Source organism: Corvus kubaryi, unplaced genomic scaffold (genome assembly GCF_017639235.1).
Source record: "Corvus kubaryi isolate FWS band 111438036 unplaced genomic scaffold, C.kubaryi_AGA036_p1.0 37398, whole genome shotgun sequence".
Classification (NCBI taxonomy): Eukaryota; Metazoa; Chordata; class Aves; order Passeriformes; family Corvidae; genus Corvus; species Corvus kubaryi.
Genome location: NW_024581137.1, coordinates 19,201,861 through 19,216,271, shown reverse-complemented (window position 1 = coordinate 19,216,271; position 14,411 = coordinate 19,201,861). Strand labels below are relative to the sequence as shown.

At 39.6% G+C, this 14,411-nt stretch overlaps 1 protein-coding gene across 3 annotated transcripts in view; it reads left to right on the top strand.

The window, feature by feature from the left end:
- The first annotated feature begins 25 nt into the window (after positions 1 to 25).
- The window catches only part of CMC1 (C-X9-C motif containing 1), a 45,943-nt gene continuing 31,557 nt past the window's right edge, over positions 26 to 14,411 (top strand). For all 3 annotated transcript variants that reach the window (XR_006018706.1, XR_006018705.1, XM_042044377.1), the window contains exons 1-2: positions 26 to 108; positions 12,464 to 12,556. Coding sequence is in view for 1 of the 3 variants with exons in the window: in XM_042044377.1 (XP_041900311.1) it covers positions 84 to 108; positions 12,464 to 12,556 (118 nt within the window). In the remaining 2 variants the exon portion in view is untranslated. The remainder of the gene's footprint in view (positions 109 to 12,463; positions 12,557 to 14,411) is intronic.

The following is a 14,411-nucleotide window of genomic DNA, read 5'->3' as shown; positions in this document are numbered from 1 at the left end:
GGGTTGGGCCGCGCCTGCGCTGCAGGGCGGGGGAAGCGGCCGCGCAGGGTGTGCGCAGCTGCCGCCGGTGCGTGGGGCCGCAGATGGAGCCTCCCCCCGGCGCCGCAGGTAGGGGCGGTCGACGGGCGGGCGGGCGAGCGAGGGGGAGGGAGGGAAAGAGGGAGGGAAGAAGGGAGGACGGCGGGGCAGCGGAGCGCCCTCCAGACATACTCCCCTCCACCCCCCGACCTCCTCTTCCCCACTGCCGCTCGCCTCGCTAGGGCTTCCTGTGGGAAACCCCCGTCGCTTTCCGCTGGCCCCTCACACCCGCCGGAGCGGGCGGTGGCCTGGGCTGCGGCGCACCGCCGGCGGGTGCTGGGAAAGGTCGCCCTGAGGGGCTCCGGCCCGTCCTCCGCGAGGTTCCCGGCGGACTGGGACGTCCCCGCCGCCCTCAGCGGGCTCTCGCTGCCACCTCCCTCCTTCCCTCCTTGTCGCCCTGCTGCCGCCGCCGTGACCTCCAGCGGCAGGACGCGGGGCGCGGGCAGCTCTGGGGCGTCCAGGTGACTGCGAGTGCCTGCTGTAGCTTCTCTGGCTGTATAACAAACGTAAAGGCAAAGCACCTAGGTTATGCGGTCCTCGGCTTCGTGCTACCGAGATCTGGTCCGAGTAGTTATAGACATGTGTCCGCAGGAGTGAATGTAAGCCGCTGGCCTTTATGCCCATGTAATGTTCGCTCATGTGCCCAGAGTTCCCGAGGCAGTTGCCCTCGGCCTGGTGTGTTAAAAGGCCATTTCCCTGTCACAGCGAGCCCAGCGAGGTGTGGGCCTGCTTCAGCTAACGCAAGATGTTGAGACTCCCGTAGGTGCTGGTGAACTGCAGTGGTCGTGCACCTCGGTCCTTGCAGCCTGTGGCTGCTTCTCCAAAAGCCGAAGAATGCTGGCCAAGGCCAGGCTCTCGGTTTCTGATGGAAACCTGGCCTGGACCTGGCTCTCCCGGCCTTGCAAACAAAGCGATCATAGAGTAGTCAAGTTCCGGGTTTAGTGATTGTATCCTCTAAGCATTGATCTGTTACTCAATTAAGAAAATGTTATAAAACTTACTGCTGCATTTCAGGTGGTGGATGTCCATCTACAGTGTAATTCTGCTTCCCAGTTATTATTACATCAGCCAATTCACAGATTTGGAGGATATTCTAAGTTGTAAGGTACCCACAAGGATCAATGAGTTTGACTCTTAAGTAAATGGTCCATAATGGGATCAAACCCCCAACCTTGGTGTCATTAGCAGCACGTTCTAATCAACTGAGCTAATCTCAGTGATTCAAGCTGTTGTGATTTCAGTGCAGAACAAAAAGGATGGCACCAAACACTGAAGTCATCAGCGTTCTGCTTCCCTATTTATGTATATAGTGACATTTTCTGTCCCTCCCAAACCATATGGTGGTTGTATGTTAGCTGTGGTAGGACTGCTGAAGGTGTATTTTGGTTACCTGCTATGTGACACCAATACTGAGATTCATCTGCTGAGCAGTGGCATTGCTTACTGACACCTGTCTAAATCTGCTACCTTGTTATCCACTATCTTTTGCTTCCCTCCCCCCACTCCCCATCAGTCTCTGTCTGTTACAGCTCTGTTGAAAACCTCAGAATGAACTAAAAGTGGAGATGTCTAAGTGAGGTAGCAGAGGAACTGGAACAACAGCTGCAAGAGGTGTGAGCTGCCCTGTTTGTATTAGTAAGGTGTTAACCCAGATACCCCGGTGTGGTAGATTTTAATGTCATCATTTTTAACTGTTTCTTGGCTCATATATGAGAAAAAAAGGAGGAGGATCACAGTTCTGTAAATTGTTGCCATGACTGATACTTCATTTTACGGTCACAAGAAACACAAGTATTCTCATGGCTTTGACAGGCAGTAGGGAGTGAATATCAAGGAGTCCTCTGAAACTCAGACTGTAGAACCTGTGAATTGTGTTGTGATTTGTATGTGAGGAGTTTTTTGATAGCCACAGTTTGGGAAGAAACTGTGGTTGTGTCGTGAGGTGTTTATATCCAGTAAATAAATTGGTAGATAAATATGTTCACAAAATGTTATATTCATAAAATCATAGATTATCTTGAGTTGGAATAGACCCACAAGGATCATCAAGTCCAGTTCCTGGCCCTGCACAGGACTTCTCCAAGAATCACACCACGTGCCTGAGAGTGTTGTCCAAATGTTTCTTGAACTCTGTCAGGCTTGGTGTCATGAGAACTTCCCTGGAGAGCCTGTTCCAGTGCCCAGCCACCATCTGGGTGAAAAACCTTTTCCTAATATCCAACTTAAAACCTCCCCTAACTCAGCTTAATGCCATTCCCTCAGCATGTCACTGGTCACCAGGGAGAAGAGATCAGTGTTTTCTTCTCTTCACTTTGTGAGAAAGCTGTAGACTGCAATGAGGTCTCCCTTCAGTCTCCAGGCTGAGCAGACCAAGTGACCTCAGCTGCTCCTTGAGTGGCTCTAGGCCCTTCCTCTCCTCTAGGCCCCTCACCAACTTTGTAGCCCTCCTTTTCATGCTCTCCAAAAGTTTTATATGCTTCTTGTCTTGTGCTGCCCCAAACAGACAGGACTCATGGTGAGGTCCCCCCAGTGCAGAGAAGACTGGGACAATCCCCTCCCTTGCCTGGGTGCCTGATGCACCCCAGGACACGCTTGGCCCTCCTGTCTCCCAGGGCACTGCTGACTCATATTCAACTTGCTATCGACCAGGACCCTCAGGTCTCTTTCCTCAGCGTTGCTTTCCAGATGCTTGTTCCCCAGTCTGTCTGTCCATCCAGAATTACTCCGTCCCAGGTGCTAAATTGTGTTAAACTTCACATAGTTGGTGACTGTCCAGCCCTTAATTTGTCTAGGTCTTCCTGGAGGGTCTCTCTGCCTTTGAGGGAGTCAACAGCTCCTCCCAGATTAGGAAAACATTACATTATTTTGTTTTATCCTTCTCCAAAATGAATGTGCTTCAGCCCAGCATCGAATTTGATTTTTGTATGCACCACTTCCAACTCTACGTAGGGTGGTGTTTTTAGTAGTAGAGGCCATGTGTTATGAGAAAGCTCATTTTCTTTTTAATGTGCACTTGGTTATAGCTGTCATTTTCAGGTGGTGATGTCTGGATCCCTAGCTGAAGATTCACAGATGTGTGAAGTGAAAGTGGAGTCATTGACAATAGCTGAGATAGACAGTACAGGTTTTGGTACCTATCCTTGACATAAGGCCTAAAAGCAGAGGGGCTGAAGACTGATTTAATATTTTTCCTAAGCTACTTAGTTCCAACAACTTCGTATGTCTATTTCTTCATGTCATGTGGAAGACTAGGTTGTTAAATACAACAGCAGTTTTACCAGTGGAAGGAGAAAATTTGGCTTGCAGAATGGATGTGACTTGTTTCAAAGTGGCAAGGGCAGTAAAACTAGAGCTAGAAGAATACACTGAAAAGAATGAAATTATAGCTTCAAAAGATAGAAAGGATAAAATAATGAGAGATAACACAGTGTTGAATTTAAAGAGCAAAAATACAGAAATAAAAGGAAAAGTTGCTTTTCAGCTGTTCTTTTTCGACTTTTAATTAAACTTCTTTTAGATAAGTTTTGTGATTAATAGCGTAAGTTGCCAGAATAACATCTGCAAGCCTTGTGTTAGTGTAACAGAAAGGCTTTTAGTCTTGTCACCTCATGCTGTAACTTAAGAAAACACTGATGTGTTTTGATCATGTTCCTGATGTTGGTTTCAAGATCTTCATTCATTTGTATTATGTATACTGATTGTTCATTAACTACGTAGCTGCAGAAGTCAAAGGTAGGTGTTGTGTTTTTTTTGTCTCTTAATCCTTACTTCCAGTTGAAGAAGTGTTTTAAATAATGCAGGAGGAATGGTATTTGGTCCTGTTATTCATAAGCCTTGCTCTTTATTTGTGTGTAGTATTCTTTATTTGGAATGAAAGGTGTAAGCTTTATCTTGAAAGGAGTGGCTAAAGAGCTAAATATTCAAGCTCTCAAGGAGTTTGGGCAGATTTTTTTCTATAATGAAACTTTTGTGATTTACATTGGTTTTCATTGCACCTTGTCACACAGTTCTGAAAATTAGTAAGGAGGACTGTGTAGTGCTGGAGGAGCTGATTAATTGTATTGGGCATGGGTGGCAAATCTTAGGTGGTTAACATCTCCTCTTGTTATAACTGGGGGATTTGTTGGTTGTTAGATTTTCCTGCATCCCTTCTTCGTCCAGATATTGGGTACTTTGCTTTTTCTATGTCGGATTTACCTCTTAAGCTCTTGTCTTTTTTCTGATGCAAATTATTGCACGGTTTTTTATGTCACTGCGTAGCTCTATTTTATGTGAGCTGTTTGCTTTATACAATTTATACAGTTTGTGTTTCTTTTCAGGACCTTTCTCTGTTTCTCACTCCAAGTGGGAGTAAGCAATAAATTGGACGCCATTCACTGTTAGTTAGAAAGGGTGTAGAGGAAGAAACAGGGGTTGTACACTTGGGAGTGGTTTCAGACAAGAGGTGCTCAAACGTGTGGGCTTGACTTTTTAAAAACAGTGCAACCCTATCCTATATGTAGGAATTGAATTGTGCCTGTGCTGTTAGTACATTTTGGCATCTCAGAAAAAAACCCGGAATGTGTATTTGGCTGCTGAAATCCTGCTGCATGGTTTTTTGTTTAAGTGACAGAAAGCTGTGTTGAGGATTTTGTGTCAGTTACCAAGTGAGGCACTCAGAAGCTTTATAGTGGTGGAATTAGGGCTGGCTCTGCTAGTTTAATCCTTGGTCAGTCTATAGCATTAAAACTCATTCTGTGTTTTTTGCATTTTGCTGGAATTCTCATCTGTTGTCAGATGGGATTTGAGGTGGGCTGAGATGTTCCCTTTATATGTAGCTCACAACCTAAGTTTTCCTAACTGGCAGGTCTGTCATAGTTGAACAATGGTACAGTCTTCGTGTTAACGCAGCTGCATTATTTCCAGTAGTAAATATTAAGTCCTAATCTGTAATTAATTTTCAGTCCCTGTAACTGGATTTGCTGTGTGATCAGCAGTGTAAAAATATCTCCTTGTGTTGGCTTGGCTTTACTTATAACTCACTAGATGTATGAGCATTTGCAATCTGCATGTAATTAACAAGAAAGTGTCCTTTGTCGGGTCTGCTTTTCCTTTTCTTTCTAGGTATTACAGACTTGCTGTAGTACAGCCATTGTTCACTTTTAGCAAACAGCATTCTTGTAATCCAGTAGTGCCATATTGCAGGAACATGAGCCCCAAAGCAAAATGTAAGATAACAAATTCAGCCAGTGAAAAAGGTGAAAATTGACTTTGAGGTGATGATAGAATGGTGAGAAGTTAAAGCTTTGGAAATCTTCCGTGATGTTGTCATCCCTGTTCTCCATCTTAATTTAAAATGATGTCAGTATTAGAAAGATCTCAAAATCTGGAACTTTTTAAATACAAATAAATTTATTAATATACATTTAAAGAAGAAAAAAAAGGATACTGCATAGAAAAACTGCATTGATAAGTTTCTTTTGCTTTTAAATCAGGGTTTCAGGGTATCACAGATCTAGTTTCACTTGGATTATAACACTTCTGTCATTTCATATTGTCCTTCTCTACTTTAAAACCTCAGTAGAAAGTCACTACTTAAGACTAGTTCATATGCAAACACCAATGTGCAAACGAGATCACCAAACTCTGTAGCATTTCACATATGTATAAAGGTGTTTGTTTGGTCCTGGTCCATCATCTGTCAGTTCACACTGGATGTTTTTGACTGATAAAATCCTCTACCTCTAACAGGATCCTGCAGGGGTTTTAAGGACCGAGGTTTACAAAGCAGGATGCTGAAATTATTCTGTCGCTTTGACCCCATGAATTCCTTGTCGGTAAAGGCACAGAAGCCCTCCCAAAGGCTACAAGATTGGATACTTAAAGTATTAATTACCTTGATACATCAAATTACAATTGTAAGAAAAGACACTAAGATTTTAGAAAGATAAGTGGTTTTTTACTCCCATGACTTTAATGGGTCTTTTTCTAAATGAACTTGTTCTGATGTGTGACTTAGTGTTTTCAAATAGAGGTTTTGAGTAGTAGATAATATATTCAATGATACAGACTTTTTAGATAAGTTTTTATGATGCACATATGCATAAATGATTCACATGAATTAACCTAAGAATGGTAATTTTTATTTAATACAAGGGAATAAGCTAGGCAGAATAATGGAGATGAAAAATTTGAGTTGAATGCGTTCTTCTCCTGGAGGAGTACTAAGCTCTAATTATATTTGCTTATTCAAAACACTGTTATAGGTGCAATAAAATAGATTTGATTTTTTTGTAAAAAGAATATAATGTCTAGAATCAATAGGCTGATTGATGAAAGGAACATTTGACAATAAGCAGGTAGTGGATGCTGTGCTGCTCCCTCTGTTCTTAAGGAAAGTTTACTTTTCCAGTGTATTTTTATAACTAGCTCATAGGCAAGTGTTTTAAAGCAAAACTTTGTAATGAAATGGAGTATTTACCTCACAAAAACAATTTTTACCAAGTGATATGAAGAATAACTGAATCTTCTAAATTAATTCAATTTTGCAACTTAGTTATAAACTTGTTATTCATTCTCCAAACCATCTCAAGTGTTGTGTATACTATAGGTCTGCATATGGAAAAAGTGACAGAATGGCTGTTAAATTCAAGTTTTAGTAGACTCATCATAGATGAAAATAAGGCCTTCCTTTCCAGGAAAACAGCTTCTTTACAGTGGAGATTTTCTTTAAATGTGATGTAGGTTAAAGAATGGTAATTCTGCCTGTATCTCCTTGGTTTTCTTCCCTTTTCACTTTAGTAACTCTACTCTTTCTAGTGCTGAAGTTCTCATTGATACTTTTCCAAGTTTTATTTCTTAGCTTAAAAAAGAAAAGCATCTTAGAAATCTGTCTACTCACAACTGCTTGCCTTTGATGGCAGCTGGTAGGAAAAAAATAGTAAGATGTATTAAAAAAGAAGGTCCCCTTTATGGCTCCACATTTCTCAACCAAGCTCTCAAAATAATGAAAGTGATTGTTTTTAAAATTTATGTGTTTTGAGGAGTATTGTATTTTAACTTGGATTCTTGAACCTTGATTGAACTTTCTACAGCATTTTTGCAAATAACATAAGTGATGTTTAAAAGTTGACAGAAGTGGGATTTCAAGAAAAAAATTAGGTGGTAACCAGTTGCTAATTAAAATGATGTAAAGTTGTCAAAACTTTCTCTATTCTTCATATATACTGCGATTCTTAATGAAAAAGCAATAGTATTTAAAGTACTATTTTGAGCATTTTTTGAACATGAATAAATAAAAATCCCAAGAAAATCCAAATTACAGGTCATATAACTAGAAATGCACGTTTCAAAGACTGTTACTGGAATTGTTTGTCTCAGTTCCTCTTGGGTGCAGAAAGTATGAAGCTTCTTTAAGTATCTGAGTAGAGTAGATTTCAACTTTTCTGAGTAATCTGTGTCCCTGCTACCTGAAGTCAGGAAAGAGGTGAAAGCAGAACTGTAAATACCAGCAGGATGTAGTAAAAGATGAGTAAGTCAGTTAGCTGTGTTGAATGAAGTGGGGAGATGATATGACTTTCTCTCAGGACAGTCTTCTAGAAAAGCTTTTGTCTTGGTATCCTCCTCTTGTAATAATAGTCTTCTAATTAATATGAGAAGCTGCTACAGTCCCTTTTGTTATTAGGACTGTAAAGCAGCTTTGTATTTCATTCTGCTCTTCCCCTTAAAGGTTAAAGATCTGCTGCCTGCAGCACAGGTCTACACTGTGCTCGTGTTGTTCTCCAGGCCATGCTGGGTCTTTTGGTCAGAGGCTAGAAAGTCAGGAAAGCATTTGTCATCTGTTTTCCCAGCTTCCATACAGAATGAAATTGATGTGTTCTTGTGGTTGAGATGTTCTTGTTCCTATTAATGTGTATTAGTTTTTTGGTGTTTGGTCATTTTTACAAAAATAACGAAAAGTGTTAAACAGACCAGCTGTGGTCCTTGGCCTTCCATGGCAGAGCTTTTGCAGCTGAGGATTTTGATCAACCACAGAAGGCTATTATTACAACTGTAGTGTTGTGCCCTACATATTGTATGCAACAAGAGAACCACAAGCACTGAGATTTGCCAAAACCCACAGATTTTATTTGTTAAAAAATAAAAAAGTCTTAAATGTTTCTTAGTGATTTGGTGAAGAGGGATATTTCCCAGTTTAGTAAACTCTCTCTTTAATTCTTTGCACTGGGCTGAGGTTTTATGGAAAACCATTTCTCTTTTACAAAGCTATTCCCTTTTCTGTTGTTTTCTCCACTTTTGTCTTTTTTTTTTTTTTTCCCCCTGCAAGCTTGTAACTTCTTTAACTGTTCTTTATCATCTTCTCTGTTCCTTGTCCCCAGGAGGAGCATTCTGGAATCTGCTGATCAGTCTTTAGGAAACATTCAGTAGTTCTGTCACACAGATTCCTTGCCTGTAGACTTAGTCACATTTTCAAGGAGCTAGTGACTTAGCTGTAACCCCTGGAAGCCTGCATTTGGTTTTTATTCTGGCTAACGTCTATGTATGTTTTTACAAAATACATAGTTTTTAGTATTAATAGCATTTAGTCTGTGTTTTGTAACCTTTACTTGATTAGCTGTGTTCATCCGTCTCTCGTAATGTTTGATGGTACTTGGAAATTTTGTCAGTAAGTAAGATAAGGGTAAAATCTCAGAGTATTAAATTGATCTGACAAACATGCCCAAGTTTGTGCTGACAGAGGGAGAAGAAAAAGCTGCTGCTAACATTTGTCTGGCCCTCTGGAAGCTGAGGGGTAACATGCTCTTGTTGGTTCACTTTGTGGTGAAAGGCCATGGTCTCTTCAAACAGCCTACCAAGAAGACCAGGAAAAGTGAGTGAAGGATGTGGGTGGGAACCAAAGGTATCAGCTTTCAAATGCAGAAGGCAAACTGTAGGAAAAGATATTTCTTACCTGTCTGGGAATAATGTTTTCAAGATGAAATAAAACAGGAGTAAGACTGTTGAAATGCAGATTTTTCTGTAGGGACTAGTCTGCAGCAAATCCGGTATTAGGGTACGAATCACCTTTCTTAGTGCAGAGTAGTGAACGTTCAAAAGGGGAAAAAAGTACTTTTTCTGGAAACTGTAATATAGTTGAAAAAGGACAAAAGGAATTGATGGTCTTTGAAGGAAAAACACTGTAATTGTAATGCAATGTAGAGTTTAGAATCAAGGAAGAATATTCAAATACTTAAGATGTTCCAGTTGAAACTCACAAGAAAATACAGTACTGCCCAAATTGAACATCTGCATTTGAGCTATTTGGAGAGGTAGTTGCACCCAGAGCCTGAAACTTAGACAGTATAAGGTAATTAAAATTGCTTGGGCTTTTCATAGAGTCAGGTTAGGTTTAACACCATCAAGTCCAACCATTATTAAGCACTTAATATTTTCTAATTAAAGATACAAAAGCAAAATCCTGTGAATACAAACATTTGTAAAATTTAAAAAAAAATTAAAACTGATACTTCCCAACAGCGATTCTTCTAAAAACTGCAGATGAGTTTATAAACAGTCTTTACTGTCATTTTCTTTATACTGTTGAATAATTACCTTTGAATTACTGTTGTAGCTCTCTTTTCATTCTTCCTACTGGATGCTGCCCAGTGTCCTGATGTGCCCTCTCCTTCCTGCATTTTCAGCCTCTATAGACTTGACAACAGGGGACTAAAAAGAAGGAGTTTGCCTGGAGCACAATTCTGTCATGGTTCTGGTTGAGCTGGTGTTAACACCAGTAACACACTCCTTGCTATCAGTCTTACGCCCCTTTTCTTTTGAATAATCAAACAGAAAATTGGGTGTGTAAGCTAAGACAAAACCTGAAAATCCTTTCTGACTGTTCTGGGCTATCAGGGAGGTCTACTCTTTTGGAGTTTCCTTTTCTTTGCTTGCTTGCTTGCTTGTTTTTTTTTCCAGATGGCCTTGTGTCCTGTTTCCCCTCCAGCCTTTAGTTGCACTCCTACCCACCTCTCTGTGTCAGTAGAGGGATAGCTGATCGTTGCACAGGAGCCCTGTGCTTTGTCATTGTGAAAATCGTGGATGCTTCCAGCCAGCTTTGCTAGTGGGGGAAGCCCAGCTGCTCTTCCCAGGCCCTAAAGACTTCTTTCCTCTCTGCTACATTTCCATGTATGCTATGGTATAAAAGTGGAACCTGTGCAGACCTGTGCAGGTCAGACTTGATGATCCTTGTGGGTCCCTTCCAACTCAGGATATTCTATGATGCTAATTAGGGGAAGTAGATAAGTAGATCTAATTACTCCAAAGTACTGAGAAGCACTTTTTTACAAGTATTTGAGTTAGTTTTCCGTTTTGACCTGCTTAGTCTCTGCCTGTTAGGTGCATAATAATGATGATGTGATGGGGATGAGTGAGGGCAATGGGGAACTGGTAAAACTGCCTGTTTGGTGACAGGTAGCAACCCACTTGCTTTTAGCTGTGTTTGCATTTGTACATGATTCTGTGTACTCCAAGCAGCAATATAGCCAAGTTACATTTAGAAAAGAAAGCATGGGGAGCAGAAATTCAGGGTGTAATTTGGGCCACTGGTACTCATGACAGTTCAGTTATATAGTGAACTAGATCAGAGAATTTATCTAGCTGAAAAATTGCCTACCAGGAAATTTATTTACCTTTAAATGAAATTAACTTCCTCTTTCATTCACTACAGGCTGCTGAGCCTCTTTGTGTGGGCAGAGGGAAAACAGCATCATAGGGATGGGGAGAGGGCAGGAAGGCTGCAGTGCCAGCTTGCTTTGACTGGAGTGAGTAGAGCTGAGCCATGTAGACCGGTGGTGCCAGTTCCTGCCATGTCATTCAGCTGAACTGATTTCTCCTGTTTACAAAACATGCTTGGAAGTTTTCTGACAGCTTTGTGTTGTCTGTAGCCTATGTACTGTACCAAGTGTTTGGTACAATAATTGCACTGATACGCTGCAGAAAGTTAAAATGAAGGATATTTGTAATTATTGTATCTCATGAAAATCAGAGCATGGAAGCAAATCTAAGTCATGAGCTATTTGTTTTTAGTGTTTTTGTTGTATGTACAAAATAGACCTTTTCTGTGCTAGAAATGTTAAGAAAGATATTTTGAGGAGAAATGTCTTTAATTCAGATTCTGTATATTGCTCATTGTAATCCTCTGTTTTGTTGACAGATTCCACTAGTAATACACATATGCAGTACTGTGTAATCTCATAATGTAATCTCTTAGCATTAGCAAACTTTAAAAGATGATTTAAGAATGACTAATGTTAGTTCCAGTTGGTTTTTTTATGGAGAAGTAACCAAAAATGCTCTGAAAAATACAATGTTTGAAAGCTGTAGGTAACTTAAAACCTGCTTCTTTCCTTCATTTCAATACATTGCACATTTACCTTTTCTTCATCTTTTTTTTAATACCTGATTTTAAAATGAAATTATTGTAACCCAAAATAACTGACGGTATCTGACAGTAGAGTTTTCATAGTGTGAGCATCCCAACTGATGCTATTCTGAAATGTAATATCAACATCAAAGGATCAAGAAATAGTGTGCTTGAAGATGAAAACCAGGTATTTGTGTAAATGCATAGGACTATACAGTGTTCTGAGCAAATGTCCTTTAAAGGGTTTTAAACTCAGAAGCTAAGAAGTAAAAATCTGTTCTTGATAAATTCTCATCATTTTGAGGAAAGTAGATTTGGAAAAATAGTAGCTTTTTTTCCTGATGGTCTGTGTTGTTTATTCTAAATCACTAGCTGTACTCAAGAGAATTCTGGAGACAACCGAAAGCAAACTGCAACTGTACTTTTAAGTACAGGAATCAGGCAGCAGCATTTCTTCTTTTTAAATTGGATTGCTCAGTAAAATAGCTCCTAGATCCTCCATTGAAGAGACTTAGTTTTTGTCTGAAGAACTGAAGTCTTCCACGTAGCCATACAAATTCTAGGTTGTGCTCTAGTATGTGCTATGTTTTTCAGCTTTGTGTCAGTGAATAAAAGACTACATACAGATCATGTTTGTATAAAAATACTACTATCCTGAAATAAAAGTATTTAACTGCTGTGCTGTCTGTATGCAGATGTTTTATTTAGTAAAGCAGAAATTCAAATGTGCTGCCAGAATTTGCTCCTTTACTTTTGGTTCATTATACACATTAAACAGAGTAGAAATACTCAGGATAATGCTCATATTTGTATTGGAGCAAATTTTTAACTTTTCATCCTTTTGATCTGTGTGGTCCTTCCGTGGTACTTTCTGCGGCTGTTTGTGACAATTTTAGTGTACTTGTGTATGTTATATAAACAATGCCATGTTATTTCTTTAGATTGACTTTTTCTGAGGGATAGATAAATTTTTTTTTCAAAAATATCTTTTTTTCACTGTTGCAGAAAATTCAAAGCTGAGACATGTAGAAAAAGATGTTTTGATACCACAAATAATGAGGGATCGAGCCAAGGAGCTGTGTTCAGATAAGGTGCAAGGTAAGAGTCAAATATTCATTAGGAGATCAGATGTACTCACTTTTGTGCCCTGAATATAATCCTTGTTTTTGAAATCATGTAGTCAGAGAATTAGTATGTGTGATCTGCATCTTATCAGTTCACTGTGAAACCAGTATTGAAGCATATAAATCTGCTGTGTTGGCTTTGGCTGCTTGGTGATGTGGACTATTTTCCAAAATGACTTGTTCTCAAGGGCTGTAGAATTTGGTATGATTAATACAAAAGTTTTCACATCTCAGTCTGGACTATGTGGTGCAGAGCAGTGCAAGAGTTATTGTGTTTCTGTGTGTATTATTTAATACTTACATAAATTAAATCGCCTCATGTAAACCTTCAGTTAAGGCATCTCTCATTATAATAAATTTGTTTAAATATCCCCAACTGACTGCATCCTTTCCCTGCCCCAGCACTGAGATGGTCTGTGCACACGAACACACACATGTTACTAGACAAATGTTGAAACAGGGTGATGCAGTGCACTTCTGTTTTTATTTTCTGTTGAGGAGTACTGGACAATAACTCTTTAAAGTGGTATCACTACCTCTGCTGAGAGCTACTTACATACAGGTTAGCCAAGAATGCTGCTATAAGAGGGATGTAAGAATGGATGAAAAGCCACAGATTTACTCTGTACAAATGTTGGCTTTCAGTAGAGGGCATTTGCATCCAGTCATCCAGATCTGTGCTCTCTAAACTCCTTTTGTTCATGCACCCCTTCGGTAAAGAAATTTCTGACTGCACAATCCCAATATATTCATTTATAAATTATGTAAATGTATCACTGTACTTGTATGTTATGGACATTATAAAACATAAAAATAGAAGTTAAAAAAGGATGAGATAAAAATGAAATAAACAGTACTTTAAAATATTTTTAAGCTATTTATCAATCTAAAAGGATTACTGTTAATAACAGTACTTCTTGTTGAGATCTATATGACTGAACATGCATCATAATTTTTTAAAATCTTTAACACTGTTACATTGGAATTTGAATGTCTGGTTGTAAGTTCAGTTTATTTCAGTACTTGATCTTAATGGGTGTCATGCCTGAAAAATATGTCTTGCAGAGATGCATAGATCCCCATGGAAGAAGTACATACTTGCTTGCACTTACCAAATTTTACTTTTTGAAAATGTAAAAGTATTTTGAAAAATACTCATTTTTCAGTCCTATCCAGAAGTTTTGCAAAGGTTTTGCTTGAAATTGGGCTAATAAATGATCCTTTCACCTGATGTCAATCAGTTGTTCTTCCAAGCTAATGAGAAGGTGTTGCATGTCAGCGTTTTCAACCTAAAACTCTCCTTGGGACGATTTTTAACAGGTCAGAGAGTTCTGTTTATATCCTTTTAAAGTGCACATATATAGGAGGTTTTCATAGGTGACACATGTTTTGTTCACCAACAAAGCCAAACCAAAAATTAGATCATTAGGTGAACATATCCAAATACCTGTTTTCAAGATGCTTTCTCCAAAGCACAAGTTTCTTTTGCAAAGGAGTTACTTTCTTACTCATTGTTAAAATGACACCTTCACCTTGAAGGGGCATGTTGAATGTTTAGTTTTTGGGAATTCCTGCTAGGTAGCAAACTGCTGACAGCCACTTGTCATCACCAAAAAGGTCAGTGAATTTGGAGTACTTGTCAAACCTGACACATTTTTTTAGAAAAGACAACTCTTTTAAGCACTTTGCCACGAGTTATCCAGAAAACCTCTGTGTGGTGCCAGCGATTTTCATGGTCCCTCCCCACCTCATTACAAACTCTGATAAAGGTGCCACTGTTTGAAGGGCTTGTTTTTGTCGAGTTCTAACATTGATGTCATCCTGTAGCA